This window comes from Dromiciops gliroides, chromosome 6, assembly GCF_019393635.1.
Source record: "Dromiciops gliroides isolate mDroGli1 chromosome 6, mDroGli1.pri, whole genome shotgun sequence".
NCBI classification, from domain to species: domain Eukaryota; kingdom Metazoa; phylum Chordata; class Mammalia; order Microbiotheria; family Microbiotheriidae; genus Dromiciops; species Dromiciops gliroides.
Window position 1 is genome coordinate 8,859,107 of NC_057866.1, and position 25,793 is coordinate 8,884,899.

The window sequence follows — 25,793 nt, forward strand, 5'->3', positions numbered from 1 at the left end:
GTGCCCTATACACTGCACCACCTAGCTGTCCCTGTTCTGATTCTTCTTTCACAGCATGACTAATGCAGAAATACGTTTAGTGTGATTGTACATAAATAACCTATATTGGATTGCTTGCTGTCTTGGGGAGGGGGGGAGAAAAATTTGAAACTAGAAATCTTATAAAAACAAATGTTGAAAACAATCTCTACATGTAGCTAGAAAAATAATAAAAATACTTTTATGATGAAAAAAAACAATTAAAAAAAAGAAACCCTCCGTTGACACCCCACCCCACCCCACCCCAGCTGCCCACCCCTGGCCAGGTACCATCTCATCTCTCTCCTACCTTTATTAGCTAAATTGGTTGAGAATGCCCTTCACAGCCAGTGCCTTGTCCTCTCTTCTCATTGTCTTCTAAGACCTCTGCAGTTTGGCTTCCAGAATCTTTCAGTTGGAAATATTCTCTCCCAAGTCACCCATGGTGACTCCCCGCCCTGGGCTCTGGGCCTTCTTTCTGGTTGCCCTGGGGCCCGGAAGGCCTGACCACTGGCCTCCCTGGCTTCCTTCAAGTCCCCGATGAAATCCCACTCCGTATAGGAAGACTTCCCAGCCCCCTTCCCAGCGGCGACTGTTACCTGTGTAGCTGCTTGCTTGCTGATTCCCCACCAGGCAGAGCTCCTTGAGGGCAGGACTGGTTGTTTGGGGTTTTCTCCTTTCTTTTCACCCCTGGTGCTCAGCACAGTGCCTGCCACATAGTTGGCATTTGCTCAGCGCTCATCCTCCTGCCTCTCTAACTGCTCTTTCTCTGTCTTTTGGCTGGCTCTTCCCCCAGGCCATGCCCTGTCCCTGGTCCTCCTCCCTCAACTCCATGCCCATCTTTTGCTTGGTGTCTCCTCAGCTCCCAGGGTTCCACACTGGTTCCTGTGGATGACTCCTGTGCCTGGAGTGCCCCCCCCTCTCTCATGCCCTCTGCCTCATGGTTTCCCTCCCTCTCTTCAAGACTCAGCTCAGACCCTGCCTCTTGCTGATGGTCAAAGACCTACCTCATCCTCCGCTGCCCACCCTCGGTGCCTGTCATCCGAGCTACTTCCAAGTTACCCTGAGGATCTTACATGAACAAAGCTCCCAGCAGAGCCTGTCTGTCTTGGGATGCCTGGTGCGCAGTACAGTGCCAGGCACATCACTCCATTCAGCTGTTTCACCCTGTGTACCACAGCACGCCAGGACTGAACACGGGGCATTGCTGACTCCAGGCCCAGTGCTCTACCCACTGAGCCACCTCACTGCCTCCTGCCTGGCTCATAGCGGGCATGCAGGACACAGACAGGGAGGTCCCTGAGCTCTGTGTGCCTTCTTGCTTCATGTGGAGTACACATAATGTGCCCTTCACATATCTGTGTGTGAATGTTTATGCGACTGGACCATGCATGACCTTCCAGACCCTGTTTCTCTCCTCCTTGACCTGCGTATCCGGCCTCCTCATCTCTGTCTGTAGCCCGTGGCCCCAGCAAGCCTGGGGTCAGGAAGGGAGAAAAAGTCTTAAGAGGCATTTCCTGTTGGGGGCCTCCCCCTCTTCCCCCTCCTCCTCCTCAGAGCCAGTCCCAAACTTCCATCTTCTGCTGGGGGGGGGGGCACCAAGGTGGAGCTGAAGATGGAGGCCAGAGAGGCCCCGCTGAGACTTGCATGCAGCTTAGCGTGTCAGAGCATGTAACTAGGAGGGTTAGCATGTCAGAGCACTATAACAGCTTAGCGTGTTAAAGAACTAAGCATGTCTATGTGAAGAAAAAGTTAGCATGTTAGAGCATATATGACTGTGAGGTACAAGTATGTCAGAACATTAGTGATGGAGGGAGGTGGTGCATAGGTCACAGCATGACGTGTACTTAGCATGTCAGAGCATGTGTGTGTGACTGAGAGGGTTAGCATGTCAGAGCGTGTGTGTGTGACTGAGAGGGTTAGCATGTCAGAGTGTGTGTGTGTGTGACTGAGAGGGTTAGCATGTCAGCGTGTGTGTGTGTGACTGAGAGGGTTAGCATGTCAGAGCATGTGTTGCTAAGGGAATGTTTGGGCCTATGGTAAAGACCAAGGCTCATCTTGTCAGGCAGTTCGGCCCCTGGAGGGGGGGGGATCATTTCCAAGCCATTGTCCAGCCCCACCACCTTCCTCCTCCTTCCTTGGTCCTGGTCCCCTCTCCTGCTCTCCATGTTTTCCCTCAGCTCCCCGTCTCTGCCCAGACCCACAGAGGGGCCTGCATTGGTGGCAGTCTCCTCCTCCTCCTCCTCCTCCTCCTTCTCCTCCTCTTCCCTCCTTCCCCACCACATTCCCTTGACCTCATCGCTTCCTCTCTCCCCCTTACCCTGCTGCACTTCTAATACTGCATCTCCTCCTATCTTCTTCTCTTCTCCTCTCTCTCTCTCTCTCTCTCTCTCTCTCTCTCCCCTTCATTCTATCCTTTCCTCTCCTCTTTCCCTCTCACACCTCCTGTCTCCTCCTCTCTCACTCACACCTCTCCTCTCCTCCCTTCTTCACTCTCTCTCCCGCCCAGGCTGTTTCCTGCTCTGGGTCTCTGGGGGGAGCAGGGGGAAGCTGGCAGCCTCCCCAGACTTTGCCTTACAAGGGCAGGGAACCGGGCCCCAAGTCCCGCCCCTCTCCCCCCCACACACCCCCTGCCTGGAGGCCCCAATCTCCTCCCCCTGTCAAGAGCGGCTGGTGGGGCCTGGCCAGGCCAGTCTGTCGGGGGGACAGCGATGCTGAGGTTACTCCTGGCCTGGGTGGCCCTGGGGCCCACCCTGGGTCAGGGTCCGGGGCCCACTGAGGAGGCTGCGGCCTCCTGTGGGCCAACCAGCTGCTACGTGGTCTTCTATCGGCGCAGGACCTTCCTAGAGGCCTGGAGGGCCTGCCGTGAACTAGGGGGCAACCTGGCCACCCCAAAGACCCCAGAGGAGGCCCAGCGTGTGGGCCTCCTGGCGGGCCGGAAGGCTGAGGAGGTCCCTGGGCAGCTACTGTGGATTGGGCTACAGAGGCAACCCCGCCAATGCCACCCGCAACGCCCCCTCCGGGGCTTCACCTGGACCACCGGTGACCAAGACACAGCCTTCACCAACTGGGCTTCGCCAGCCGGGGCTGGGGCCTGCCCGGCCCTGCGCTGCGTGGCCATGGAGGCCGGTGGGAGCCAGCTGTGGCGTGAGGGCTCCTGCACCCTGCCGGTGGACGGCCATCTGTGCCAGTTTGGCTTCGAGGCGGCCTGCCCGGCACTGACCATCGAGGAGGGCCAGGATGGCCCCACACTCTACACCACCCCCTTCCAGCTGGTCACGCATGCCCTGGATTGGCTGCCCTTTGGCTCTGTGGCTGATGTGCCCTGTATGGAGGGTGGCAGCACCTCCCTGCTCTGCATGCAGAGGCCTGAGGGAGGCGTGGGCTGGTCCCGCCGGGGGCCGGTGTGCCCCGGCCTGCGGCCTGTCATGGCCAGCTGCACTCTGGATAACGGGGGCTGTGAGCATGAGTGTGTGGATGAGGCTGCCGGGAGAGTGTCCTGTCGCTGCGCTGAGGGCTTCCGGCTAGACAGCGATGGGCACAGTTGCGTGGACCCCTGTGCCGAGGCACCCTGTGAGCAGCAGTGCGAGCCTGGGGGGCCAGGCGGTTACAGTTGCCACTGTCGCCTGGGCTTCCGGCCCGCGGACGACGAGCCCCATCGTTGTGTGGACACGGATGAGTGCCAAATCCCCGGAGTGTGCCAGCAGATGTGTGTCAATTACGTTGGAGGGTTCGAGTGCTACTGCAGCGAAGGGCATGAGCTGGAGTCTGATGGCATCAGCTGCAGCCCACTGGGAGCAGGGCAAGGAGCCCTGGGTGGGGAGATCCAAGAGGAGGAGGAAGACGAAGAGGAGGAGGCCTGGGACAGTTTGGAGGGGGGCTGGACTGAGCCAATCGGTCCCCTGTGGTTGGACCCCACGAGACCACCCCTTGCTTTTGACCCTCCTTACAGACCCCTGCTTCCCCATGTCAGCCCCACTAGACCACCTCTGTTTATCCCCCCCAGATTTCCCTACCGACCCCCACTACTCTCAATCACCCGGCCCCCCAGGCTTCCCTCCACTCACCACCCATTGCCCCCTGCCCACTGGCTCCCCATGGTCCCTGCAACCCAGCCCCCTCTTCCCCCAGCCTACCAACTCCCCATCTTCTCTGCTTCCCACCCTCCTGTACGTAAGCTTCCCACCATCCCTGTTTCCCGACCCCCTTTGCCTCCAGTCCACAAACCTCCAGTGGATTCCACTACCCACCTTCCCGTGCCTCCTGCACAGCAGCTCCCTGCTCATTCTGCCACCAAAACCCCCTTGCCCCCTGCCCAGCAGTCCCCTAGCCTTCCTACTAAGCCTCCCCCCTTGCCCCCTGCCCACAGACACCCTGCAGCCCCTGAGCCATCTGTCCAACAGCCCCCTCTGGTTTCTGCTACCAAGCCTCTACCCTCCACCTCTCAGCCTGCCTTGATCACTGCCCCCCATAGGTCTCTGCACCCAGATCACTCATCCCCTGGGCTTGCCACCACACAGCCCTCTCTCCAGCCCTCTCTCCCCCTTCCCCTTCCCACAGACCAAGCCCCACAGCCCCCTACTTCCCAATCACCCAGGCCCCAAGCCCCACAGCCCCCCACTTCCCAATCACTCAGGCCCCAAGCCCCCCAGCCCCCAGCCCCAGTCCCTTTGACTCCCTCTGAAGCCCTCAGCAAGCTTCCAGCCTCTCCTACCACATCCCCTTCCCAACCCCCCAGCAGCCCCCCAGACCCTGGCCCAGCCCTGGACGTTCTGGGGTCCTCTCTGCCATCTCCCACAGCCCGGAGCCGGAGTCAGAGGGATGACCGTTGGCTGCTGGTGGCCCTCCTGGTGCCTACCTGTGTGTTCTTGGTGATTCTCTTAGCTGTGGGGATTGTGTACTGCACCCGCTGTGGGCCCCGGGCCCCCAACAAAAGCATTACAGATTGTTACCACTGGATCACAAACTCGGGAGCCAAGGGGGAGACTGAGCCCAAGCGGGGCAGCCTGTCAGGGGTCATAACCTGCAGAACCAGTGTGTGATTGGTGGGGAGGAGGAGGGCAGGAACCCCTCCCTCCTTGGACCTATGAGGAGCTAGCCCCTCTCCCATGGAACTGGGGGTAGAGGGGCCCCTATTAGACTGAAGCCCAGGAAACTGCACCCCGGGACTGATGGGGGAACCAGCTGCCCCCTTCAGCCCCAAGCTCACTACTACTCCCCATAGGGTGGGAGAACCCAGGTATGCTGCCCCCTACCCTTAGCTCGCCTTCGTGGACACTGCTGCCTTTAACAGCCACACCTGGCCCAGCTCTCCAGCCAGGACCCAGGCGTCAGCCCACTGCACTCACTGTGGGGCACCAGGCATCGTGCTCTGCCCTACCTTCTCTGCTCACACTTCTCCAGTCCCCAGGCCCATCTCCAATCCTCCCCACCCAGCAGAAATCGCTGTCAGGGCTGGGGGTGAGGGGGGTGATGGGCGGGAAAGCACACCTGGCCTGGCCAGGTCCTGGAATATTCTCCAATAAATGGGGCGGTGACCCTTAGCCCCTTAGCTCTGCTTTTCATATGGGGGCTGGGGCCAGAGCTGGGGGGGAGGTAAGAAAGGTCCTGTGCCCGGGCAGAGCGTGGCAGGAGGCTGGCAGAGGGTAAAATTGGGGGAACAGTTTGTTTTCTTTTTCCCAAGCCTCAAAGGGTGTCTGGGGTTATGGGACTAGAAGGAGAGTGTCACAGGATCAGGCAGACCTTACAGATGAGGAAACTGAGGCACAAAGAGGCTCAAGGACTTATCCACAGTCACATGGCTGGTTTGGTACAGATCTGAGATTTGAGCGCAGAGGGTTAGTATCATTTTCTCCATCTGACCACCTCAGGACTCTGGCCTGGAAGGATTAGGGGTTGGGAAATAGGAGGGAAGTGGCTGTTAGTGATTTAGAGAAATGTGGGAAGCCGGCCTCCTTATCTCCTTCCTGCCACTTCTATCTCCCACAGCAGGAAGATGTAAAGGAATGGAGGCCTGGGAGCCCCAAGTGATGTGCTCTGCCTGTTCTTTGCAGATTTGTTGAGTTTTCTGTCCATGCCTCTTGGGGGAACATGACTCAGGGACCCTGCCCTCTCACCCTTCCAGCTCAGGCGCCCTGGACCATGGATATTGCAGTGAAGGCAGGCTTTGTGGAGAAAGACACATTCGGGTCTGTTCCCAGCTCTGATTTGGCTATGTAGTCCCCAACAAACTCTTTCCCAAAGCCTCAGGCTTGGACCTCCTTACCCTCAGCCGAGAAGAAAGAGTGGGCCTGGGGAGATGAAGCTTTAGGAATTTGGGGGCCTGAGGAAGGAGAATCATGGACTCTGGGCATTTCTGGGTCTTGTTTTAGAGAGGGAAACTGAGGCACAAAACAAGGAGAGCCTTGGTGCAAGTTCAGGACCCAGGCTTAGAGGGCCAATTTGTTGGGGGGGGGCAAGGGGGAGGAGGCTGTGGCGCCTGGGTCCCCCACAGTCCCTGTAATTTCCCAATCCTAACATCTAGGGGTCTCTAATTACAAGCAGGGCTGAGTATTTTAGCCACAGCCCCGCCTCCCCCCCCCCTCCATCCCCTTCCCACGAGGTTGGGGATGGGAGCCTGAGAGACCTAGGTCTCTAACAGAGGGTAGAGAAGGGGCCTGGAGAACTTCCCACCCCCACTCCCAGGCTGGGCCTTGCTTGGCCTTCATAAGGCAGACCAGAAGGTCCCCAGGGAGGCCTCCCTGAGGGAATCTGGGAGGAGGAGGGGGGGGGAGACCGAGCACAGCAGGGAGCCTCAGCAGGGGCCAGGATGGGAGGGGGCTGCTGAGGTCCCCAGCAGAGGGAGGGAGGAGCCTGGACCCGGGCTGCCTCTGCTCTCACGTTCCCCTAACTAAAACCAGACGTGCCTCCAGATCCCAGATCCGGCCTAAGTTTCTAACATGGGATCTCAGCCTGGAACCCTGTGGAGGGAGGGGGGTGCAAAGGAGAGAAGGAAGAGAGGGAAAGACAGAGACAGGGAGCAGAGACATAGAGACACACAGACAGAAATAAGAGGAGACAGAGACAGAGAAAGAAGAAGGGAGGGGGGAGAGAGAAGAGAAAGGAGAGAGGGGAGGGGGAAGAAGATGCTCCCCGCAGTCTTCGCTAGTCCTGGGACAAGCTCGGGAGTCTGAGAGATCGGAAACCTAAAAGCCTAGCCTGAGTGAGGGTCTGGGATGCGGGGTGGGAGGAGAGATTGTGCAGAAGGCTGGCCAGAGATCCCGGGCCAGGGATGAAGGAGGGAGTGGTGGGTTGGAGGAAGACCGAAGAGAGGATAAAAGCCGAGATGGGGAAAGGAATAGAGACCCGGGTAAGGGCAGGGACCGGCTCAGCTCCTGGGATCGCGGGAGCAGAGGGAGTCTCGCCAGGGGCAGTGACAGGTGCAGACCCGGGCAGGATGGGGACGAGTCCAGAAGAAGGAACCAGGGCCAGTGCTGAGAGCAGGGCCAGCGACAGGGACAGGTCAGAGACCGCGGCAGGGATGGAAACAGTGAGTGCCAGGGGGTCGAAGGCTGCGATGGGGCAAGGACTGCGGGGGAGGGGCAGAAACAGGAATGGGACGGGCGGATGGGGTAAAGAGAGGGGAGGCGATGATCGCAGGTCAGGAGCCAGGCTGGGGCATGGGAACTGGGTCGAATTGTGTGTGCGTGGGGTAGGGGTGGGGTCCTTCCACTCTGAACTCCGTAGACGTCTCAGGACGCCCCGAGGGAAGCAAGGAGTTAACTCGGCCTGGCTAGGACTGGAGGGGGATGGGAGACGGGAGGAGGCCGGAGCGGAGGGGCGAGAGCTCTTTGTCATCTGCTAATGAGCACCAGATGCGGGGTGGCGTGCGGCCCCAAGCGCTCGCCCCCTGCCCGCCCCGCCCACTCGGCTCCGCCCCGGCATCGGGCCCCGCCCAGGAACCCTGATTTTTCTCCAATTGGAACACACAGGCTCCACCCCCTGGGAGCCGTGCCTCCCCAGCCCTCAGGCCCCGCCCCCTCCTGGTGCCGAAGCACTCGTTGTTAGCTGGGGGGGGGGGGGGTGTCTCTGGAGATGGAAGTCCTCGGAAGCCACCTAGTCCAGTCGGAGCAGGTATCCCCCACAAGACGCGACTCTGCTTGGAGACCTCTGGTTATGGGGAGCTCACTCCCTAGAGGGCCTAATCCCAGGCACCTCGTTTTGCTCTAGGGGGCCAAGCAGAATCAATCTGAGCCTTCATTTCCCGCCACCCCACTCAAGTCCTGGGGCCCAGGCCAAACTTTCCAAATTGGGGGAAACGAAAATTCAACTCAGTTCAGCAAATATTTATTGTGCGCCTACAGTTTGGAGGGACTGGGGTAGGGAATGAACCAGGTCAAAGAGCTGGGGGCGGGACAGGGCTCCGGCGTGACACCTTGAGTGAGCCTTTGTCGCCACCTACTGCTCATACGGCCTAAGCTCACCCAGGTGCCTGGCCGTCCTCACTCCCATCTCACCCAAGCCTGGTGGTAGTAGTAGTAGTAGTAGTAGTAGTAGTAGTAGGCTTCCACTAGTCGCAGACGACCACGGATCAGCGCCTTGAAGAGCCACAGGCCACAGTGTGGCTGTGCAGTCCGATAGGGGAGCCGCAGCTCCTGCGCAACTAGGACATCGAAAAACTGCGCTCTCTGTTGCCCGTGGGTTCCTGTGTCTCATTCGGTTTTTTCCCCTCCCAAGCTTGAAGGCCCATCTCAGCTGCGCGCAAGCTGCTCCTGAGTACTGAACTCCATCGGCTCGGTCCTTGGCCCAGTATGGGGCGCTTTCCCCAGCGCCCCGCGATGTGAAGCCGGATGCCACAGAAGCAGTCACCCTATCCAAGTCCCTCCATTCCTCGTAAAACCGAGCTGTGGCCAATGCTTGTCGATTTCACCTCAGTAACAATTCTGGGACACGCCCCCTTCTGTCCTCCTCGTGCTAACCATCCCCACCTCATGCCTGAGCCATTGCAAGGCTTGCTGCAGGGCGGGAGTCTGCCTGCCTCCTGTCACTCCCACGCCACTGCAACCTCCATTCAACCGCTAAGGGGCTTTTGTACCGCACCGGTCTGATCGAGCCCCACCCCCAGACCCCCTTAATAAGCTCCAATGGCTCCTCAATTGTTTGGCCCCCTCCTCCCCTTCCAGTCTTCTCACACCTCACTCCCCCCACATCCTCTTCCTTCCTCCCTCTTCAGACGGGCTGTCGTGCCTGCCTGGGAGGCTCTCCCTCGGCCTCTCTACCTCCTCGATTCCTTAAATCCCAGCTAAGACCCCCTTCCACAGGAAGTCATCCCAATCCTCCTTAATTCTAGTGCCTTCCTTCTCTTCATCCCTATTCAGCCTACACATAGCTTGTTTGTACTATCTATTTATAAATGTATGTAGGTAGGTAGGTATGTGTGTATACACACATATATATGTATATATATATATATATTTTTTTTTGTCTTGTTGTCTCCCCCATTAGATTAAGCTCCCTGAGGGTAGGGACTGTCTTTTTCTTTGTATCCCCAGGGATTAGTGCAGGGCCTGGCACATAGTAGGTGCTTAATAAATGATGACTGGCTTGGTCCCAGGTCACACAAGGAGCCAAGCAGGGATTCCAGTCCAAGACTTCCAGACTCCAAAAGATGCAGTGTGGATGAAGCTCTGCTGTTTGCTTTTGTCCTGGTATTCCTGGTGCCTAGCACAGTGCCAGCACACAGTAGGTCCTCAATAAGTACTTGTTGATTGAGTATAGGAAGGAACTACCTGGGGCACTGGCTGGTGTTTAAAGGGGGAGGTCTCTATAATCCAGCTGTGAGGTGGGGGGAGGTCATGTCTCTCTTCACTAGAAGGACAGAGGAAGAACAAACTGGCTGGCAGCAGGCTGTGCATGGCATGTTTGTTAACTCCAGTACCAGGGCATCAGGGATCCCCCAGAAGCCCCACAGTCACCACCACCTTTAGAGCTAGAAGGACATTTAGAGGCAACTCCATCTCCTAGAGAAACATAACCAATCCAGAGTCCCACAGGTCATAATCAGCAGAATCTGTGACCAGACCTGAGCCAGGGTGTTCCCTTCTGCTCTAGCCTTCTCTTCCCATCACTCACTCACTGGTACCGGAGCTTGGTGTCCGATGGAAGAATCCTGAGAGATCTAATCTGGCCTCTTTCTACCGATGAGCAGAAGGGAGGTCACACAGTCTGGGGCTTGTCCTCAGTCTCATTACTGGGGAACCCCTAAGGCCTCTCCCAGCTCCAAGGCCTCTGGGTCCTAACTTCCTCACAGCATGAAGAAGAGGATGCTGGGTGCCTCCCAGTACTGGCCTCCCTGGTCCAGGCCAGCCTCTTGGATGTGTCAGATGCACCTCCTTCCCACAGAGGTGGACTGCTTGGCCAGCGGAAGGGCCTCCCCACAATATACTCCTGCCCTGTATCCAGCCTTGCTGGCTCTGTCCTTTGTCCTGAAGCTCTCCCTCACTATTGAATCTTCTGGAGCCTGAGGAAGCTGCCAGACTTTGGCCCCAGGGCTGGCTAGACTTTCTCTCTCACCTGTGACTGGGGCAGGAAGAACTGACCTCCCTGCTGCCACTCCCGGCCACTCTGTTACCATCACTCAGCAGCCCTCCCTGCTCTGGTCCCGGGCCCATAGGCTCCTCCCCCTCCACACACCCCCTGCCTTCAGTCTTCCTCAAACATGCACAGAGATGCCCATACCTTATGTCCTCCCTAATGCCAGGTCCTGGAGTTCCTAGTTGTGGCTCTGCTTTCAACTCTGACCTACTGTGTTCTCTGTTCTAAGGGCCCTCCCAGCTCTGACATTCCACGTTCTAAGGGCCCTCCCAGCTCTGACATTCCATATTCTGAGGCCCCTCCCAACTCTGACATCCCCTGTTCTAAGACTCCTCCTAGCTCTGACATCATGTTTCAAGGCCCCTCCCAGCTCTGACATCATCTGTTCTAAGGCCCCTCCCAGCCCTGACATCCCCTGTTCTAAGGCCCCTCCCAGCTCTGACATTTCATATTCTGAGGCCCCTCCCAGCTCCGACATTCCCTGTTCTAAGATTCTTCCCCTGTTCTCTGACATCCTATTGTCCTAAGTGTAAAGTTCTGCATACTATGTGAAGGGAAGCCCAGAGTTCTTTCTTGCTGTGCTGTGACTAGAAGCAGGTCCCTTGTTAGGGGCCACTTCCTCTCTTCCCTTGCCTGCCTCATCCAGTGTACAGCTATCTCTAGATGAGAAGCAAGGCAAATATCTCCCTGCAAGCCTTCGCTTTCCCTTCCTGGTCATTGCCTTGGGTCCCTAGAATAAGCCTTCCCTATGGTGGCCAGGCACCTGAGTCAGGAGAGCTGACCTCCCAAGGGAAGTCACTGTTTCCCTGCCAGAGTCCCCTCCCAGGCCTGGTAGCACCTGCCTCATGCCTCCAGCCCTGGCTTCAGTTCTTGCCCTTCCTCAGTGCACTGTGAAGCCCCTGTGGCTCCTCTCTCTAAACCCAACCCTCAGAGACCAGAAGGGGAAGCACAGCTGTTTCATACCTTTTATTTCTTCCTTGTCTTCTTTGCAGCCCTCCTCCTGGGCTGATGCCCAGGCCTCCCCAGAAGGGGCGGTAGAGGTTAAAGGGTCCTCCCAGGAGCAGCCCTTGGACAGGGAAAGGAATCATCCAAGGAGAGGGGAATCTTTCCAGATATGTCAGGCACACCTGGACAAAGCTGCCCCCAGGGCACGGGCGGCCTGGCTGGGGTTGGGACATTGAGGAAGGGAGGGGGCTTTCAGAGCCTCTGGTGGCCCACATGCTGCCCCAGTCCCACCCACCCCATAGCTGGCTCCCTTGGGGGTAGAGAAGACAGTTAAGAGAAGGAGCTTCATGACAAAGGAGAGGAGAGGGAAAATAATGAGTTCCATTGGAGGGAACGGGAAGGAGGCAGGAAGAGAGGGGCAGGAGGAAGGAGACAAGCAGAGCTGACTTTTGAGGTCCTCATGATGAGGGGAGAGGGGCACTAGGGACTGGGACTCCAGGAAGAGTCTGAGAAGGGTCCACTGGGGAAGACTGAGTGTTTGGATATGAGAGAGGTAGGATTGTGGCCCACCTCCTGCCACTTTCTTCCACTGCCCCTCCTTATTAAGGCCCCCAGATAGCTGCCCCTAGGTTGGCCCTTCCCCCCACCAGCCTGTGCTGGAAGGCTAGCCAGCTTGGAGAGCACAGGAGCCAGTGGGGTCCTGGCAAAGGGGGTGTCTGCAGAAGGCCTCCGATTCTGCTCCCAGCCTCATCATCAGTACTGACCCCCAAAGATGGAGGCAATGAGCTGCAGCCCATTGAGCTAGGTCTTCTGGGTCAGCGGGGTCAAGCGTCTCATCCACCTCCCTTCCCCCATTCCTCCCCTTTTGTGCTTGGCTGAGGATAGAATCAGGGGGGAGGAGGGTGGGGTGCTGTCCCCAAAGAACCAAGAAGGCAGGAGCTGCAGGTGAGCAGAGCATTCAGTTCCCGTTTCAGGGATCGTCTCCTTTGCCCAGGCTTGGATTTCTCTGGAGCAACTCCTAGCTCCAGCTCCGGAGGGGATGCTCTCCCTGGGGGTAAGTGAGCCCTTGGCCCCAAGAAGAGTAAACATTTCCCTAGGAACCCCCCACCCCCACCCCACGACAGCCTCAGTGTCCACTCTCGCCCTGATCCCCATTAGCTAGGACTCAGAGGGTCCCTTGGCTTTAGGGGAAAGTCTGCAGAAGAGGAGGCTAAGTGGTAACTATCGAAGATATGCTTCCCCACCGGCCCCTCCCCCAGCTGGACAAACCACTGGCATCTGGGCACTGGTTTCTACAGATGTTGGACTGTCGCTCACCCCAACCCCCGGCACTTTTGCTATTTGGGTTTATACAAGAATCAATGACTCATCTGGGTTCTGGGCACGTGGGGCCTCTGCCAGTCCCTTTGGCCACAACGCCCAGTTTTTGCTCAGGGAGCTCAGATTGCACCTTGCCCATCCCCCCGGCAGCCTCCATCTCCATGAACAATGAGAACAGGGAAGTAAAGAGCGTCCTGGTAGCAGGGGGGGCTTTCCAAGGGCTCCGTGTCTTCTCCCCGACGACCCAGCGGCCCCCCACTCAGGCTTCGGAAGACCCCTGTGGTGGCCCGACTCCCGCCTCCCAGGGAGAGGCGGCTTCTGCTGAAGGGCAGGCGGGGCCCACTGGCTCGGGATGGGGGCAGCGAGTTGCTGCTGACGGAGCGGCGGCAGCGCTGGCAGCCTCTGAGGTAGGCTGTGGGGCCAGGGCCCATCAACATGGCCTCTGAGTAGCTAGGCACCAGCTGCCGATTGGAGCAAATGTGCCACTCCAGTTCAGTGAAGTCCACGGTGGCTACTCGGGAAAGCGAAGGGCCTCCAGGGGCGTGGCCAGGTGGGGGCGAGCTGGCCCCAAATAGCTTCTCCACCTGGTAGTGGACGTGGGCTGTGCCGTAGGCGGCCACCACACGGAGTGGCCACGACAGCGTGGCCACAGATACCAGCCAGAACACCCAGGCCCGGGCATACCAGGGTGGGCTGCGGGGATCCGCAAACACCATCAGCGACTCTCGGAAGTCCACATCCTTCAAATGCATCCCCTCCCGAGCCTCCAGGTAGTCGTCTAGGCCCTCGTTGGCGCCAAAGAACCGGGCCCTCTGGGTGAGGTATGCTGCCTCGGCTTCTGCGCTTCCAAAGCTGAAGCACTTGGTGAAGCGCAGGCGGGTAGCAGGGTGGTCTGACAGTCCCACCAGCTCCTTGGACACATCTCGGACCCCGTGGGCAGAGTAGTCGAATTCGCCCCGTGCTGTCCGGCTATCGGCCCGCTCGTGATAGACCTGGGTGGTGGTATAGGCGTCCCCATTGCGGTAGCGAGTTATCTGTCTGGTTCGCCGAACGTAATGGTAGCTGGTGGCCTTCCACCAGACGCAGGGCGGGGCCTGCTGGAGGCGGCGGATCAGCGCCAGCACCGTGACCACATCTGTGCGTGGTGCCCTGGAGGCTCTCATGTGGCAGTGCCAGCACTCAGCCAGGTAGAGGAGGTAGAGGAGAGAGACGAAGGCCAGTGGGATGTACAGATAGCCATCTGAGCAGGGACTGGCCTGGTAGGTGGCTGGGTTCCCATGCGAAAGGCCAGTGCCTATGGCCAGACGGGGCACAGTGGCCAGCCAGCACCAGGCCACCACAGCCCCACATGAATGGATGAGGAGGGTTAGCAGGAGGCACTTCCAGTGAGACTCCCGACAAAGGGAGCCTCCCAAAGACTGCTTCAGGGGCCGCTGCTGTGGGGTGGGGAACGAGGAGAGGGAGAGGCAGTGGGAAAGAGGAGAGAAAGAAGGGGAGAGAGAGAGAAGGAGGTGGCAGTCAGGATGGCACAGAAACCAAGTGAGACTGGGGGAAGGGGACCCTTTAGTTTGACCCGGGGACTGATAGAGAATTTAAGAAAGGGAGGGAGAGATGGGAACAGAGGGAAAACAGTTCAGGAAAGGAGGTGGTGAGTCTGGGGATGAGAGAAATGGGACGGGGGACCATGATAGCAGCAGATGGGTTGCCGGCCCCCATTTTCCATCTGTGCAGTGAGGGGAGGGGGTTGAACAGACAAGCTGAGTTTGTTGGTCAGTTCATCCTACTCCTTCTGTCCCACCCCCAATTCTCCTGGGAAAGGCTCACCCACCCAAGGGAACACCTGGCATACCCTCTGCCTGGCTAAACTCCCAGAGAGCCCTTCCCTCTCAAAAGCTCCAGGTCTCCTGCCCCACCAAACACACACACACACACACACATTCACACAGAAGAGGATGACTGGGAAGTAAAACCATAAAACCAAAAACAGAGATGTCTAAAGAGAAGAGAGAAGAGTAAGTGTGTGGAGGTGGCTGATGGAGGGGAAGATAGGAGAACAGAAGGCAAAAAGAGGCAGGAAGAAGTAGGGACCAGGCAAAGGGGCCAGAACCAGATGATGAATACAGGTGTGTATGATGAGGAAGCAGTAGAGAGAGAGGAACTTCAAGCCCTGCTCACCTAACCTCTGCCAGCACCCTCCCCCACCTCCACACACATTCACAGAATAGGATGAGAGCAGGCCAAGAGAGAAGCCCAAGGAGAGAAAACACCTCCCAGCATGGACACGCCATCCCTGGGGTATCACACCGCTCCTGGAGATAACCACACACCTGCACACACGAGCACACACGAGCACACACACACAAACGCACACATATACACACAACCTAGACACACAAACCCAGCACGCAGGGACATGCCCACATAGGTTCATATCACAAAGGTACAGAGAGATACAGATACATACAAACAAGGGCACAGTTCGTTCACACACACAGCCTGTGCCCCCCATCTTCCAGCCTTCATTCACTAACCAAGCACCCTGTCTCAGGCTCCTTGGGGTAGGTCCCAGAGGGACACACTGGGGGGTCAATGTCATTTCTTCCTGCTGCCTACTACCTCGGAGCCTTATTCCTCTCCTTACTTCCTTCCTCCTTCCCTTGGGGGAAGAGGGGTTAGAATAATGGGTAAAATCCAGAAGGTTTTTCCCTGTCCTTCCTCCCCCTCCCCCATTCTCCTCCTTCCCTCCTCCTCCCTCTCTCCCGCCTCAGCTTCAGCCCCAGCCTTCTTACTGCATTGCAGGCTGGGGCTCCTGAGCCAACATTGAGAGGAAAAGGGGTGACCCTGGCCTGGGGGGGACCTAAGCCCTGCTCCCTGAGCCCCTTCAACGCAAACCCTCCTGCTCCAGCCAATGAAGGAGGGTGAGTGGTGGCTTCCTCTTGCCCTGACGTCATGGGATGGGGGCGGGGCCGAATCTGGGGGTGTACTTGGGGCTAAGGACCCCCAACCCCCCAACTTTCTGCAGCAGAAGAATGTCCAAGGAAGCCTCCCCCAGCCCTCCAGGGACCTTCTCAGAGCGTCCCCAAGGTGGTGGTGGTGGGAATTAACCGATGGCACCGCGGTTCTATATGCGGGCCCTGCCAGATGCCCCCCGTTATTTACCTCTTCCCTCAGTGGCTCCCCGTCTGGAATGAGCGTGGGCACGTCCCCTCCATCGCCACCGCTGCCGTCTACGCCGCCTTCTGACTCTTCTTGGGGCATCGTGTCAGCGCCGTTACCTCCAGGGGCCCGGTCATGATAAAGGAGATGGGCCCCGGGTGGGGGGCGTCCGATCGGCTCGGCGGCCGTGGAGGGAGTGCTGAGCCAGAGCCCAGCCCCGCCCGCCCGCTGACCCCGCCCCCGCTGCACCGGCGGGCGCCGCCGGGAGCGCCTGGCACCGAGGCCCAGCCTCCGCCCTTCCTCCCCCGTCCCACTCTCCCCGAGACTCCCAGAGCCCTCCTCTCTCCCAAGTCTCCCCAGTTATGTGTGTATGGGGGGGGCAGCACAGAGGAAAACACTTCCTCCCTTCCCCCTCCTCCTTCTCTTCTTTCTCCTCTCTGCTCCTGCTGTCCCTTGTTCCTGGCTTTCCTCTCCCTGAGGTTTTGGCTGGGGTGGGGGTGGCGGGACTGGGAGGTTTTGGTATCAGCTGGTTGGAGGCTCTCAGAAAACAAATTAAAGCCCTGGAAACTCACTGCAGCACACTGCTGCGCCCCCACCCCCACCCCGCCACACACATCTTGTCCTAGAGCCTCCTACTCTGCAGCCAGAGAGGCCAGTGGCAAACACTAGACACTATCTGGGGGGGGGGGCAAAAAGGCAGGGCCAGGACGGGCAGACCCTGCAGGGCCACGATATTAAGGAGATTAGGCCTTACCCTCAAGGAGCTCTGAGTCCCGGATGAGAGGGCTGAGCTCTCCCCACCCTTCTCCAGACTCCTCCACATCTCTAGGCTTTTAGGCTTTGGTGCTACCTGAAGTCGGTCAGGCCAAGAGGATTCTCTATCATACAAACCTGTCAGGGTTTGGGGCTCACAGTTCAGAAAGTCTTGGGCATTCTGGAGGATGGACCCGGGTAGTGACTGTTTCACTTTTGTCTACATCCCCAGCATAGTGCATTGTGCCTGGCACACAGTCAGCACTTAATAAATGTTTATTGATTGATCACTGGACTCAGCTCAGACATGGTTTTTTTATCCTTTTTATTTATTCCACTCACATTTATTAAGCATCTACTACTAGCTCAGTGCTAGGTGCTGGGAATACACAAAAACAGACTATCTTCAAAAAGCTTACAATCTAAGGGGGGGCAATATGCAAACAACTATGTATAAGCAGTTCTGAGGGTGATTCAGTGGGAAGGAACCTGCAGTTTTCTTTTTTTCTTTTTTTTAGTGAGGCAATTGGGGTTAAGTGACTTGCCCAAGGTCACACAGCTAGTAAGTGTTAAGTGTCTGAGGCTAGATTTGAACTCAGGTACTCCTGACTCCAGGGCCAGTGCTCTATCCACTGCGCCATCTAGCTGCCCCAAACCTGCAGTTTTCTAAGGACAGGATAAGCTGGTCCCTCCAAGTATTTGAAGGTCTGTCAAGTGAAATATGGCTTAGCTTTATTCTTGGCTCCAAAGGTCAGAACTGGGAATAATTAATAAGGAAAATTGCAATGAACTGATTTCAGTTTACTATATGGAAAAACTCCCTAAGCAGTTGTTCAGAAGCAGGTGAGGTTGCTATGGGGGAAGGTATGAGCTCCTCTGTAAGCAGGGCCTGGCTGACCATTGGTTGGGAATGTTGCCAAGAGGTTACCGGTTTAGAAGTAGATGCATTCTGAGGTTCCTTTGAACTCAAGATTCTTCGAGATGGCTCATTTCAGCACTAGGACAGCTCCCAAGCCCTCCCAGGTCTGCAGCACCCGAGGTGACCCCACAAGCGGAGGAGAGCAGTCAAGTCCCCAGTCATTTTCTCAGCACTTACTCTGTGCCAAGCCCTGTGTTAGAAGCACTGCAGGGTGCCAAGGAAGGTCTGAAGGCCGGCCAGCTGCAGATGCAAGGCCGAATTCAAAGACTTCCATTTACACTAGCCCTGTTCCTCCTCCCTCTCCCAGCTCCAGCTGTGTCAGAGCCCCAGGTCATTCGCTCCGCCCAGCTCAGGAGCTTGGCTGGGACATCTCCTTTTGCTTCCACTTCGTAGGAGAGCTTCGTGTTCACTGTAAACCTCCAGGTCCGGGGGGGGGGGGTCCCTGCTAAGGAGTGGGGTATGTGGGGAGCAGGAAAACTGGACTGGTCATGTGTCCTCTCTCTGAGCCTCAGTTTATTCATCTGTAAGGAAGAACTAGCTAGCAATACCCACATCACCTCTCTCACCAAACTGCGGTGTGGAAAGAGCTTTGTAAACCCTGAGGCCGGAGCTAGAAGGGGAAAGGGAAGAAGGGGTGAAGAACTGAATGGCAGGGAGGAGAGTAAGCAGGAGTGGTAGAGGAAGAGTAGGGAGAAAACACCAGGTGACAAAGGGAGCAAGGGCGGACAGGGGGAGAAGAGAGGATGGAAACAGGTGCGGGAGGTGATGAAGAGAAGGGGGGAAGAGGTGGGTACGAGGAGAAAAGTACAGAGCGGAAGGGAAAGAGGAAGGAGGAGGGGGAGGGGAAGAAGAGGAGGAGAAAGGGTCAGAGAGAAGAGGGAGGAAGATGGGAGGGGAAGGGACGGCGGGGAAAGAGGAGGGAAGGAGGAGGGAAGGAGGAAGGAAAGAGAACCAGAGGGGAGGAGGGAGGAGAAAAGAGAGGGAGAGGGAAAGGAAGAAGAGGGAGAGGTGAAGGTCAAGGAGAGACGGGGCAGGGGGAAGGGAGGGAGAAGCAAAGGAAAAGGGGAGGGGTGGAGAGTGAGGAGAGAAGGGGGAGAGGAGAAAGGAGACGACGCTGGGCTGAGAGCCAGGCCGAGGCCGTAGGAGCTCCCAGGTGTTTGGCCCCACCCCGCCGCTCAGCCCCAGCCACCCCCTCCGGTCGGTGCAGTCGTGGCAGGGAGACCTTCACCCGCTCCATTGCGCAGGCGCTTCACGACTCCTCTAAGATCCGCAGCCTGCGCCACCTCATTGGACCGTCTCGTTACCTTCGGACGGCTCTTTTGTCCAATCAGACAACCATGATGTTGGCTCCGCCTTCCCGCAGCTTCCGGAAGTCAGATTCCATCGAATCCAAGGCTGGGTGAGAGGCCAATAGCCAATGGGAAAAGCGGGTGATGCGCCTACCACGTGGGACGGTGGCCAATGGGAGGCGGGGAAGGTGACGTCGTGGCCATGGCCGCTGCTGCTGGCTCGCGGGAAGACGTGTCCGGTAGCCAGGTAGCGGCAGTTCGCTCTCAGAACCCGGAGCTGCGACCCCATTAGCATTCCTACCCATCAGGCCTCGCGGCGGGAGACGTCTCGCTCATGGCTTATCACTCGGGGTACGGGGCCCAAGGTGAGCGCGGGGCGGCCTGGGCAGGGGTCAGGACCGGCCGGGAAGCGGGATCCCTCAGCCCAGCTGAAGGGAGAGGGCCTGCGGGGCGGGGCTATAACGTCATCGCTAGGGTTCCCACCTTTGCCCTCTTCCCGGCCTCGGGGCTCCCCCGAAAATCCCGTGTTCAGCCAACCTAGACTTGTATAGCCACAGGCACGGGGAACTCACTACCTGACAAGGAAGTGGCTCATCCCAATGCAGAGCAGGGTCTGGAGGCCCTTCCTTGGGTGGACCTTAAACCTGCCTCTTACTTTTTCCCTGTGCTTCGAGAAACCAAGGCAGGCAGAGCCCAGCAAGGCATTTTTCGTGATGCTCTCTGAGCTAATGTGTTCTAAAGCCCCTCCCAGCCCTGACACCCCCTGTTCTAAGGCCCCTCCCAGCCCTGACACCCCCTGTTCTAAGGCTCCTTCCAGCCCTGACATTCTCTGTTCTAAAGGCCCTCCCAGATCTATGTCCTCTGAAGCCATATAACTCTAGTCCCCAAACCCTACTTTCACACAATCTCCCCACAAGGATATGGGTCACGCCTAAATCAATAGCCCCTTCCTCCCGCTCCCTCCAGGGCTCACTAGAACCAATCAGGCTGAGTATCCCCAGTTCATTGGCAGGAGGAGGGGGTTTTGTCCTTTTCCTTTCTGCACTGTTGTTTGAATGCCTTCCAGCCCAGGAACACCCATCCGCAACTTTGGGCCAAGCAATTAGAGCTCAGGGAACCTCTAGTCCAGCCTTTCATTTGGCAGAGGGCAGGACAGGACCTGTGTGCAAAGTAGAACCTCTGAGGCCCGGAGCCAGCATTCCCACCCGGACCCTGGGATGTTCAGTTGTTTGTGCCCCACACATTGAGGCCCAGGGCTGCTGCAAGATAGAGCTCTCTGAGCCATGGACCAGTCTCATTCTTGTTGGGTGGGTGAATAGATGCACAAGCCAAGAGCGGGGAGGCTGAGAGAAAAACGGAGAAAGTCCCCGCACTTAGCACAGCTCATAGGAATGGACACTTTTGTCTCTTCAAGGAGATTCTAGAGTTCAGTTGCAGAGTATGTGGCAAGGACATCCAAAGGGAGGCCCTTAGAGTCCCATGACAGTGCCAGGGGACTTGAGGGGAGGGCAAGTGGTAAGGCTTGGAGGAGCTCAGCATGAGAATAAGACCTAGGAGTCCATCTCCTCAGAAGGAAGGCGTCCTTGACTCCCATCTCTTCCAAGCTTCCTGGTGTTGCTGGGAGTTGTCTCCTCGTGTCCCCTTGTGAAGCCTGGGCTCTCCAGTCATTGTTCCCGCTGTTTTCCTGGCTCTTCTCTCCTTCTGCATCTGTTCTTGGAAGTCTTTCCACACACCTCTCATCACATCATTCCATTGCATGCCTGAGCTGTCATTTGTTCAACAGTCCCCCAGATCTTGGCTACAGTATAAAGGGTGGCTGTGGTTCTTTCCAGCTCATAGATCAGTTCATGGCTTCAGGCGGCCGCCTCCTTCAGGGGATGGTAGATGTTCTACCTTCCATTCCTCCATCTGCCCCTTCTCTTCCTTCCCCCTTCAGGGTCCAAGCACCGGGTCAGGGCAGCCCCAGACCCGCCTCCACTCTTTGATGACACGAGTGGTGGGTATCCCACTCAGCCCAGTGCTTACCCGCCACAGGGCTCAGATGTGGCCTTCAGCGTCAACAATCTGCTTGGGGATCCCATGGCCAACGTCGCCATGGCCTACGGCAGCTCCATCGCCTCCCAGGGCAAAGACATGGTGCACAAGGAGGTGAGTGACCCCAGAGGCTGCAGAGCCTGGGTTTTAGAGTAGAAGGGGCCGTTTAGGGGAGGTTCAGTCTGGTACAGCCTCTTTGACAGATGAGAAAACTGAGGCCCAGGCACATTAGGTCACTTGTCCACAGTTCACGCACTCTTTCCACTGACCTACCCTGACTTCTTGGGGCTCCTCGGGGACTGATCCCTGTGGCCACAGGCGTAAGATAGAGCTGAGGCAGAGGGACCAGCGAGGAGCGGCCATGCTTAAGGGCCTGAGTTCAAATCCTGCTTCTGTGGCTTCCTGTCTGTGTCAATTTGAGCAGCTTCTTTCTCAGAGTCTCAGTTTCCTCCTTTATAAAATAAAGGTAGATGGGGCAGCTAGGTGGCTCAGTGGATAAAGCACCAGCACTGGAGTCAGGAGTACCTGAGTTCAAATCCGGCCTCAGACACTTAACATTTACTAGCTGTGTGACCCTGGGCAAGTCACTTAACCCTTATTGCCCAGCAAAACCAAACAAAAATCAATAAATAAAATAAAATAAGGGGATTGGACTGCATGGCCTCCAAGGTACCCCCCCAGCCCCTGTGCGTTGATCCTCACCTCAATGGCTTCTCTTCCAGCTTCACAGATTCGTGTCCATGAATAAGCTCAAACACTTCTTTGCAGTGGATACCTCCTACGTGGCCAGGAAGCTGGGCTTGCTCATCTTCCCTTACACACACCAGGTGAGGCGTCATCTCCATTTGTCCTGGCTCTGGCCGCCCCAGGGCTCTGGTTCCCCCCCCCCCCCCCCCCCCCCCCCGGCTGGGGGAATGTGGCTTTTGCTCAGTCATTCCCTGGGCCCTCACATTGTCTCTCTTCCTTCTGTGCCTGAGAACTGGGAGATTCAGTACAGCCAGGATGTGCCCCTGCCCCCTCGGCAGGACCTCAATGCCCCCGACCTCTACATCCCCAGTGAGTATCAGGCCAGAACAGTGGAGGAGGGGGAGGGGGAGGAATGAGCAGAAGGGAGCCTGAGGTCTGGTCTGGCTGGGGTGGGGAGGCGGGGGGGGGGGGGGGCCAGGCCTTGGGGCTTGGCCTGGCCTGGCTGGGGGGGCGGTGTCAGGGCTTGGGGCTTGGACTTCAGGCTCACTGCCCTGGGGCTCTGCTTTCCTGTGTCTCTTTGGCAGCAATGGCATTTATCACCTACATCCTCCTGGCCGGGATGGCACTGGGGATTCAAAAAAGGTTGGCTCCCACATCTCCTGTAAAGCCCTCTCCCTCCTGGGACTCACTTTGACCCATTAAATCAGATTTCTGAGGAGCCTGGCCAGAGGGGGAGGGGCAGGGGCTTGACAGTTTTTGTCCAGGATGCCCTGCCCCCTCCTTTGCCCCCCTATCCTCATGTGCCCCCTCTGGGATGGGGGTGGGGGTGTGTAGAAGGAGCCCTGGATTTTAGCCCCATCTCTGCCAAGTGCTTCTCTCTGGCCTTGGCCTCTCCAGCTATAGAATGGAAATAAGACTTTTGGGGGTTCCTGCCTAACAGGGTTTTTTTGAGGGGAGGAAGAAGAGGGGGTGTGATCTGGAAAAAAGGGTTATTGATCTTCTCACTGCCCCAGAGAAAACTAGAACAAAGACGTAACTAACCCCTTGTCCACATCTGAAAAGTATGCCCCATTCCACACCCGTCGTCCTCCACCTCTCTGTCAGAGGTCTGAGGTCACCAAGCCTGGTCACTCATGGCTGCTGTGATCCGGATTCCCCTGGGGGGTCCTGAGGAGGAGTAGGACCTCCCTCTGCTAGTCCTGCTTCCCCCTAACCCCCTCCTGCTCTGCGCTAGGTTTTCCCCTGAGGTGCTCGGCCTGTGTGCCAGCACAGCCCTGGTGTGGGTCGTCATTGAGGTTCTAGCCCTGCTTCTTGGCCTCTACCTGGCCACAGTCCGAAGCGACCTGAGCACCTTCCATCTGCTTGCCTACAGTGGCTATAAATATGTGGGGTGAGTTCCAGACCTGGGGTGGAAGAGAGGGTGGGTGGTGGAGCCAGGCTGGGCTGGGCTTCTGGGCATGGCATGGCTGGGTTTGGGGGCCATGCCCGCAGATGCAGAAACAGCTGCTGAAGTTTCAGGGCCAGAGGCTGCAGGCAGAGGAGGTGTTGAGGAACAGGGCTGGATTTGGGGAGGGAGAGCAGAGGGAATTGGGCCAGAGATAGGGGGGCTTTCTTTGCAAGGCCAGAACCCTTGGAGGCAGCTCAGGGTCAAGAGGCCTGGATTCAAATCCTGGCCCTGTCACTCACTGTGTGACCCTGGGCAAGTCACATCCTCTCATTGGGCCTTCGCTTCCCTGTCTGATGAATGGGGGTGAGGAATGTGTATGACACTTGTGGCATGAGCTACCTCACAGGGTTGTTGGGGTGAATGTGGCATCGCTCAGTCAACAGTGACGGTGACACGTTGGGTTCTGAAGACAGATCAAGCTCTTAAGGGCCTTGTTCAGGGGTATCAGCACATATATGGTGGGCTGGGGGGATATACAAGAACTTCCTGGTAGTTGGGGGAGGGCACCAGCAGTGGGGACAGGCTCAGGAGGGGCCTCCTGGTGTTTGGGATGGTCTGAGGCCAAGAGGAGACTGCATTCCAGTCATGAGGCACAGCCAGTGCAAAGACCTGGGAAAGGGAGATGGAGGGCTCTGTGGAGAGAATGAAGAAACAGGTGCTCCTGGTGCTAAGTCTGGAAAGCTCAAAAGAAAGACCAGACTAAGGGATGAACCTCTGTGGAGTCCTACAGATACACGGTCAAAGAGTTGGGCAGGGGCTTATGTGGATGGTTGGATCTGAGCTTGGACACCTGCGTAGAGGCTGACCTGGGGTGGGGAGAGGCAGGGAGGACTTTGAGGACGGAGGTGCTAAGGGCTAAGCTGGGCTGCTGTCCCTGGTCAGACAGACAGGCATTGGGGAGGAGAAAGGAGAGGCAGAAGGTGAGGCTCCAAGCCCGCGTGCATCTCAGGAAAGACAGCAAGCCCCATTTGGGACGAGGAGGTGACATGCCCAGCACTTGGCAATGAACCTCTATCTGGGAGTCACCTGCAGAGGTGACCATGAACCCCCAGGAGTGTGTAGAGAGAAAAGTGGGGGCCCCAGGAGAGGGGCGAGGAGAGGAGAAGAGACCAGACGGCAGCAGGCCCTGCCGTCCGGCTGAGGTGAGGATCATTGATTTTTGTAACTTGGAGTGGGGTTAGAAGAAGGTGAGAGCAGAGGCAGGCGTGTGGGCAGTGCGGGGAGCTGGCTTATTCCAGTGTGGGCAAAAAGGGGGCAGGCATTCGGGATGATAGCAAGAGGGAATGGTCGGCCTGGCTAGCAGGTTTTCAAGATGCCGATAGGGTGGGTTTGAAGGTAGAAGGGAGGCAGCCATCAGGGAATGTCCGAGCTGGGAAGGATCTTAGAACAGGGAATGGCACAGCTGGGGGAATCAGACAGTAGCTGTTCAAGATCCTCATTTTACTGATGGGGAAACCAAGGCCCAGGGAGGGAAGGCAGGGTAGGTTGTGGATCCCACCCCTGGCCCACCATCAGTCCTGGCCCACCCAAGGGTGCTGATGGTCTCTCTCCTGTCCTCCCTAGTATGATCCTGAGCGTGCTCACAGGGTTGCTCTTCGGCAGTGATGGATACTACGTGGCCCTGGCCTGGACCTCAACTGCCCTTGTGTATTTCATTGTGAGTCCTGAGACCTGGGGCAGGCATGGCCTAGTCAGCCTTCACCGCCCACCTCTGCCCCATTCTGTGCTTTGTGTCTCCCCCTCCCCAAGGGGCATCATGAGGGGGATGAAGGAACTGGGGAGGGCTGTTGGGCCCCCCCTGAAGGTCCCTCTTTCACACACAGGTGCGCTCCTTGCGGATGACCTCTGTGGGCACTGATGGGGTGGGGGGTCCTGCCCCCCGTCAGCGCCTACAGCTCTACCTGACCCTGGCTGCGGCTGCCTTCCAGCCAATGATTATCTACTGGCTGACCTTTCACCTGGTCCGGTGACCCAGACAGGGTCCTCCCCAAGGAAGACTTCAATGGAGCCGACAATGATGATTTTCTTTCCTGTACATTGAAGATTTTAATTGCCTCAGCCACATCTCTCCCTCATTCCTAGGGAGCTCACCCTGGACAGGACCTTAAGAGGGTCTGAGGAGGTGGGCAGGAACGGCCAGCAGGGATGGGCCAGAGGGAGTGAGGCCTGGCCCCACCAGCTGCCTCAGCCCCACACGCCGGGGTCAGTGCTCCGAGACGGCTCAGATGACACTTGGCCAGGCTCAGTAGCCAAGAGGAGCTAACATTTCTGCAGCCCTTGGTTAAAGCTTGCAGTGTGCTTGACCTGTATTGTCTCATTTGGCGCTCACAGTCCTGCTTGGAGACAGATGGGGGGGAGGGAGGCTCACCAGCCCTATTGGCTTACCCAGGGGCCCAGGGCAGTGACTGCTGCCCCTGGGCCAAGGCCTGTCCCAGAGATGGTGGTCCTTTCCTGGCCCTACCACTCGGTCCTCCTCCCTCCCAGGTTCAGAGCCAACTTTGAGCTCCAGGGGTTAGAAGCTGCCTCTGGCACCCCCCCCCCCCGCTGGGGCTAGGAAGAGGAGGCCCCAAAGGTAAGAAGGGCTGGCAGACGGGCTGAGCATCAGGTAGGAGGTGGTTTCATTCACCTCTCTTGGCCCCCCTCCCCAAGAAGT

The 25,793-nt window shown here is 57.6% G+C and overlaps 3 protein-coding genes across 4 annotated transcripts; 2 read left to right on the forward strand and 1 right to left on the reverse strand.

The window, feature by feature from the left end:
- The first annotated feature begins 2,723 nt into the window (after positions 1–2,723).
- CD248 (CD248 molecule) lies at positions 2,724–5,521 on the forward strand. Its single transcript, XM_043971709.1, has one exon. It carries the CDS (start codon positions 2,730–2,732, stop codon positions 5,058–5,060), a length of 2,331 nt encoding a protein of 776 aa, XP_043827644.1. The 5' UTR covers positions 2,724–2,729; the 3' UTR covers positions 5,061–5,521.
- Positions 5,522–11,543: 6,022 nt separating this feature from the next.
- Positions 11,544–16,316, reverse strand: TMEM151A (transmembrane protein 151A). The gene is made up of 2 exons (XM_043972550.1): positions 16,015–16,316; positions 11,544–14,291 (listed from the first exon to the last, which is right to left on the reverse strand). The coding sequence occupies exons 1-2, from the start codon at positions 16,111–16,113 to the stop codon at positions 12,975–12,977; spliced, it is 1,416 nt and encodes a 471-aa protein (XP_043828485.1). The 5' UTR covers positions 16,114–16,316; the 3' UTR covers positions 11,544–12,974.
- A 2,882-nt stretch (positions 16,317–19,198) lies between these two features.
- Positions 19,199–25,443, forward strand: YIF1A (Yip1 interacting factor homolog A, membrane trafficking protein). 2 transcript variants are annotated; one of them, XM_043970640.1, is made up of 8 exons: positions 19,199–19,337; positions 21,007–21,120; positions 21,729–21,833; positions 21,984–22,062; positions 22,278–22,335; positions 22,928–23,083; positions 24,704–24,797; positions 24,964–25,443. In XM_043970640.1, exons 2-8 carry the CDS (start codon positions 21,052–21,054, stop codon positions 25,108–25,110), a joined length of 708 nt encoding a protein of 235 aa, XP_043826575.1. In that variant the 5' UTR covers positions 19,199–19,337; positions 21,007–21,051; the 3' UTR covers positions 25,111–25,443. The 2 variants fall into 2 exon arrangements, with proteins under 2 accessions (XP_043826575.1, XP_043826574.1); XM_043970639.1 differs by having other exon boundaries at positions 19,200–19,337; positions 20,909–21,120.
- The last annotated feature ends 350 nt before the right edge of the window (positions 25,444–25,793 follow it).